This window comes from Thermobia domestica, chromosome 7 (genome assembly GCF_964235325.1).
Source record: "Thermobia domestica chromosome 7, izTheDome1.hap1.1, whole genome shotgun sequence".
Taxonomy (NCBI): Eukaryota; Metazoa; Arthropoda; class Insecta; order Zygentoma; family Lepismatidae; genus Thermobia; species Thermobia domestica.
The window spans coordinates 218269061-218275611 of record NC_137460.1 but is presented as its reverse complement, the minus strand read 5'-3'; the positions used below and the strand labels follow the sequence as shown (position 1 = coordinate 218275611).

Below are 6551 nucleotides of genomic sequence, written 5' to 3'. Positions count from 1 at the left end.
GCTTCAATTGCTGCCTGAATATCTTCATTTTGTACCTGCGTTGGTCTTCCATCACGTGGTGCGTCTTGGAATGTTTCACCACCGTCCTAAAACTTGTTAAACCACTGCTGCACTATCCACATAGTCACGACACACTCACTAAAAGCCTGCCTATCGCTCTCCCCGCTGCGGCGGCGCTTGACCCCAGTTTGAACTCGTACAGCATACACGCCCTTCTGACGTACTGTAGATGTCCCATGTACACTGTGTCCTTACGCAAGTTCACGGTGTAACTGAACTGAAACAACCGGTTAGTATCTTGAATATACCCACAACAAGAATTGACTTTCTAATTATCTTCATTCAGATTCAACTCACGATGTGAGGGCCAATGGAACACATACCTCCACAAAGAGCGACAAAAAATTTCTTGGTTCCTTTATGCAAGAGAAGCATGTACCTATTAGGAATATATATATATATATATATATATATATATATATATATATATATATATATATATATATATATATATATATACAAAAAGAAATATTTTCTTAGTCAAGAACATATATTTGTAATACTATACTGCATATAAGCTATAAAATGAAGCATGTGTGAGCAAGTAGTATATCATACATTATTGTATAATATACACAGGGTGTTTATCGGTCACGAAAGTCGCGAAAAATCCCGAAATCAGAAAACGGTTATGAAAGTCAAGAAAAAGTCGCGAGATTTAGCTTATCGGTCACGATTTTATTTTATTTATACAAATAAAAGTACATACTGAAAAATGTTATTATATAAAACTCGAGCAAATGGGACAGAAATCGGGGAGAGGAACGTAGTTTTTTATCGACTCTTTGCGTCAGCAGCTGAAATCTTCTCAACGACCATGAACTCTCGGATACGTTTCTCGCGTTGAAATGCTGGACAGTCGCGAGACCAAGCTGAATGCTCACCTTTGCAGTTGACGCAGAAGGGCTTGGTCGCTTTACAGGGTTCCGCACCATGACTACCCTGGCCACAAATTGCACAAAGAGCAGTACTCGCATTGCACGACGTGCTGGTGTGCCCAAAATGTTGACATTTGAAACAGCGCAAGGGACTAGGAATATATGGCCGAACTCGTAAACGATAGAAGCCAACCTTGACGGAATCCGGAAGTGTGGGCAAACTGAAAGTAAGAATCAGTGACTGTGTAGCTTCGAGGTCACCTGACTTCTTACTTTTGATGCGAGCGGCATCTATAACATGTTGGTCCGCCAACTCAGATTTAATCTCCTCCTCGGTAACATTGAGGAGATCCCAACACGATATAACCCCTTTAGAAACGTTCAGTAGACGATGGAGTTCTATTGACACGTTCACTGGTCCAATAGAAATCAATTTCATGAGCTTGGCCGTTTGTTTCTCGTCCATGGTTTCACCAATAAAGTGCCATTCCGCAATTTCTTGATATCTTTAACCTGTCCGGCTTGATAATTAATAACTTTATTAATAACGAAAGGGGATAAGCCCTTAATAGCACTCGGACGGTTTTCCTCAGTGGTGGCACTGTCAATATCTTTATCTTTGATTACAAGATATCGGAAAACAGGGGCCACGATACTTGTCTTTTCCACTATCTCCGTTTCAGTTTGTTTGGGTTTCTTCCCTGAGGGAGAGCCCGGATTAGATTTTAAAGTGTTTTTACCCACATAAGTATGATTTGTATAAACAGTTATAAATGAAAAAAGGGTGTGAGGTCACACTGGGGCGTTAATGGGGAGAACTAACGCTACCCCCTGGCAATCCCTTCAGCACGCCCAACACCTTAGGATGAGCGTGGGGCCAACGCGGTCAAGGGGAAGGGAAGTGCAAGAAAACCTTTCCCGTCGACAAAAACGCGTGGCCCCGGAAAAAGAAGAAGTGAAACAAAACGAAAGAAACCTGTCCAACAAAAAGATAGACCCCACCAGCCCAGGAAGAACAAAACAAAACAAAAAGGTGCGGATTTTTTTGTTTTTTCTTAATTACTTTTTCGATTTCTTTTTTTTTTTTTTCATTTGCAGACTCAACACTCCGGACAACACAAACACTGGACGCACACAACATGAGGCGGGGTGGGTGCACGTCCTCCCCAAGCGGAGGAAGACGTCCACTAGACCTTCCTCTTCCCGACTCCCACCAACCACCCGCGAGTCCGGTAGCGGTATTCGCGGTTGGGAGGGCATGCAATGAGATGAATATGAGGGGTGATAAATGAATGACTTGTGGAGCCGCCCTCTCAGCTCCACCCCGCTTCCCGACGATGACGGTTCGCTACATGGAGGGGTATCTTATAAACGAGTCACAATAGGAAAAAACAGAACAAACAAAGTTCTAAAAACAAGAGAAGGGCAAAATAGGGAGTACTGATAATATCCTATGTTTTCGCTAGTTATCTAATTTCTGAAATGTGGACTAAGATCCTATCTAATTTCTGAAAAGTGGGCTAAGATCCTGCATTTGGAAAGCCAATTGAGGCGCTTTATTTCCATATGCTTTGCACCGATTGTCAGATCGTTTTCCATATGCACATGCTCTCTTTGTCCTCAGTTCTGCGGCCGGCTCTCTAGTAATATTATGCCTAGTCTGTATTCAATTGGTATGTACTGTCGAGAACTCAAAGAGGTACCTAAAACGAATATCAGGTTTTCGATGGAACATTGATCACACGTATACGAAATCAGACGAGAACACTTCTATCAAGAAATAAAATTATATTATGCTCTCTTTTTGTAGAAAATAGTTCATTTTAGAAATAAAATGATCGTAGATGTATAACGGTTTGCGATTCAATTTTTCGTTTGCATCATAATTTGTATTACTTACATTAGTCGAAGAGGGATTTAATTTTAACTTTTGAAATACAGAAATACGCCAAATTGCAAGCTACGCAGGTAGCAAACCAAACGCATTCACAAATTAACAGGTTTTTGATCGTCATTACATTTAATACAAAAGACGATTATTTGCATAAAAATTTAAACTATTATATACTACTCTTGATATACGTATATTCAATTCAGGGTTGATTAATACCATTTCGCACAAAAGTTATTCTTCAAGTTACATATCTTAGCTAGTTTTTGTCTAATAGTGAAACACAGAATATGAGAATGCAGTTTAGCACAGCTCGTAAAATGACCCATGAAATTATTTCAATAAAAATAATGATAAATACATTAAACGAAAAATAGACAGACCTACGTTTTATCCAGTTGCTGAATAAGGATAAAATTAGTATTCAAATTATAAAGGACATATAATTACAATTCGAGTACATCTTCAACAGATTACTGTAAAGTTGCATAAATATTAGATTACAATTGCACACATTACGTGTAAGTTAAACAGAAACTATCGCTTTAAATTTCTATTGAGAAAAATAAGCATATTCGCGTGTTCTGGAGTTGACATGTTTTGAAAAGCGCTAAGTCCTGCTGTTCACAACACCCTTTCAGAAGGGACTGATATGGGAAGAGTGATACTTTTTTTCAATCGTAAATAACGTTGGGAATCTTCCATTCTCTTTCCACCATTTTAGTGGACCGCACAAAATCGTTGTTGCAGCTTTCAGAAGCTGTTAACATTCTTGGAAATATTCCATCAACTCCCACTGAACAGCTTTAATTTCTAGTGGTATGATGTCTTGGTATTTCGTGACGTTTTTATCCGTCAACACGTTCATTGTTAACCTTCATTGTTCTTTAATCGCACAGTCATTTCCTAACTTGAGTTCCATCTTGTTTTTACCTGCTGGATTAAAGCGTGCCTAGGAATATTTAGTAAGGTTTGCCGCTTCTATAGTTCTCTCGTTGCTAATGAGCTATGTTTAAAATGAGAAACGATCCTGCTACACACTTGAGTAAGTTTAACTACTTCAGCAATATTATCATGGACTATTGCACATACTTTCTCATGGATTTTCCATTTTTTTGCACAAATATACAAATGTTTTGCAAGATTTTCTGCCCTATGACAACTATGTATTTCTATTGTATCGAACATATACGTTTTATTTTAAAATCAGGAGACATATAATGTACTGTTAGTGTCACGAAAGCTTCCATAACTTTTGTGACCCAACTGTCCTCAGTTATCAAAATATTATCAGTAGAGGTCTGCGCGGATATAAAATATCGCATCCGTACCGTATCCGCAGCATCTCTATCCGCATCGCAGATAATGAGGTAGTAAATATATACAACTTACATATTCTATAAATTATGATTACAAAAATATTTTAAACACATTCTAAATAGCTATCTTTCATAGTTTTCTGAATCAAATGAAACAGTACATAATGTCAGTTTCCTCGTCATCAAATACCAACTGCGCAAAATGCAAGTAATTTTAAAGCACGCCATTAAGTTTTTAAGCTTCATCATTATTCAAAAAAGGAACGTTTGTTCAAAACACAAAGGCAAAATAGAAATAATCGTTACTAAGAAATAAAAATTAATCTCACTGTCAACATCGCAAACAAATTCACATAAAATCACACTAACACTTCATTTTAATGGTAGAGGTTTTAACGAAAAAAAAACAACGAAACATAATGTTGTTCTTGCTTATATTTGCCCCAGATACAGCACACGTTTCTTTTACATGTCGCGAAGTTTGGAGTTTAAGGTAAGTTGCTGTTGGGAAAAATTATATCATCGACTGAACTTCAACTAAACTTCGATTCTTAATAGTCGAGTCGAAACAAGGCCCACAAAACACTGAATCTCGAACTAATTCCCACTGAAATGATTTTTCATGCAAAATAAACTTAAAACTTTTCTATTTAACATATTAAAAATATAAATGAAATATGGTACCGTGTAATGCGTGTTGCATAATTTTCCATAATACTTCGATGTGGCACATGAAGGCATTGACTAAAAATTATGAAAAAAATGGCACACTTTGCCCACAAAAAAACACCCTTTAACCGATTTTCGAAAAAAAAACTTGAAATTCGGCCCACTCTAGTGAGCAATCTCAGAAGTATGAATAAACTGAAGTACCAACAAATAATACTAACACCATCCCCCAATGCACGGCTAAGGGTACAAGCCAGTCCGTGATGTTCTCTGAGATATGAGTATCCAGGACATTCAACAAGAATGTGCTAAATACTCAGGCGCACAATACACTCTTCACAATACAAGTGGCACGCAGCAAATAACTATTGTCAGATGAAAGTATCCAATACGTAGACGCTCCAGGAGCCTTCATCTCGACGACTAGAGCGAGGGCATGTATGTCAATATCCCAGGAGTGGCTTGACTGCGTGACGTTTATACCCAATTGTCTGGACCCAATCTCCTTGCCAATGACAGCGCATCAAGCTTGTTGTTAATCTTAATTTTTGTTGGTAAAATCGGTGTAAGGAAGGCTATGCTCCAATGCAACCGCAACCAAGGCCGATTCCTTGGTAACTGTCTCAGCACGCTAATTTCCAATTAGCCGACATAAACCGGCACCCAGCAGATAACAATGACAAAATCCTGTTGCTGTGATTAATGGCATCTCCCGAGAGCGTGCTTACTGAAGACATTCTGTAGATTCAGAACCACGTTCTAAGAATCGATGCAAACCGGCACACGATGTAACGAAAGCGTGGTCAAATACAAACTTAAGCCATGTCCAAAAGTGCATAGTGCGCACTTCGAGGATGTACACTTGAAGTCTACAAATGAAGTCCACACTAAATAGTGTACTCTTCGTGAAATTAGCTTCTTTGATCCGCACTTCGTTACAGGGAGAAAAGGGAGAATTAACAAGAGAAGGGACAATTTCGCGTACTAGAAAAAATAAACATTTTTTTTTATTAGATGGATAACTCTCCAGTTGTATTAAAGACACATATCTCGTACAGATTGACAATATGTTGTAACCATAAAATGATTTAGGAGTTTCTTTCATGTATGCCGACAGCTTCAGCTTTGGCGTACCTGCGAATATTTGTCATTTCGGATCTTTTACGCACAGATTAACCCGTAGATACACTTCTGAAATAATCACCATTATTACACTTCCAGGGTCATTTTGACCCACATATATTTAACAAGGAGACAGACTGGAAGCATCCATTTTTTTACGTTTTTTTGTAGTAATGGTTTGCAGTGCAGTATTTTTGCGATTGATTAGTGCTTATGCATGCCACTAATCAGTCGCAATAGTTAGGTTGGTTTAAGGTAGCTCTCACGCAATCAGGGGTTTAAAGTTTGTGTTTCAATCGGACAAAGTGGTTCGAATTGCATGTGAAGCTAGATGTCTTATAAATTATTACATCAAATTGTAGAAAGCTAATGGAGTAAATATTGCATGAAATATAATGCAAACAACGTTTACTTTACCTTTCTGAGAAAAATAACAATGTGTTTATATATTATACTAAAGTCAGAGTTTTATTGCTTTGAATTTAAACATATTTTTTATAACAATTGTACTGGCTAATGCTGTCCAAATCTCAACTAGAAATATGTACTTAACTTGTTCTTTCTTTGAATACACTTGTACTATGTTCCTTGTACTTACTTCAAAATGTTCCT

At 37.8% G+C, this 6551-nt stretch overlaps 1 protein-coding gene across 1 annotated transcript; it reads right to left on the bottom strand.

The window, feature by feature from the left end:
- Nucleotides 1-834: 834 nt before the first annotated feature.
- LOC145689546 (uncharacterized) lies at nt 835-1404 on the bottom strand. The gene has a single exon (XM_081763723.1). It carries the CDS (start codon nt 1402-1404, stop codon nt 835-837), a length of 570 nt encoding a protein of 189 aa, XP_081619849.1.
- Nucleotides 1405-6551: the final 5147 nt, after the last annotated feature.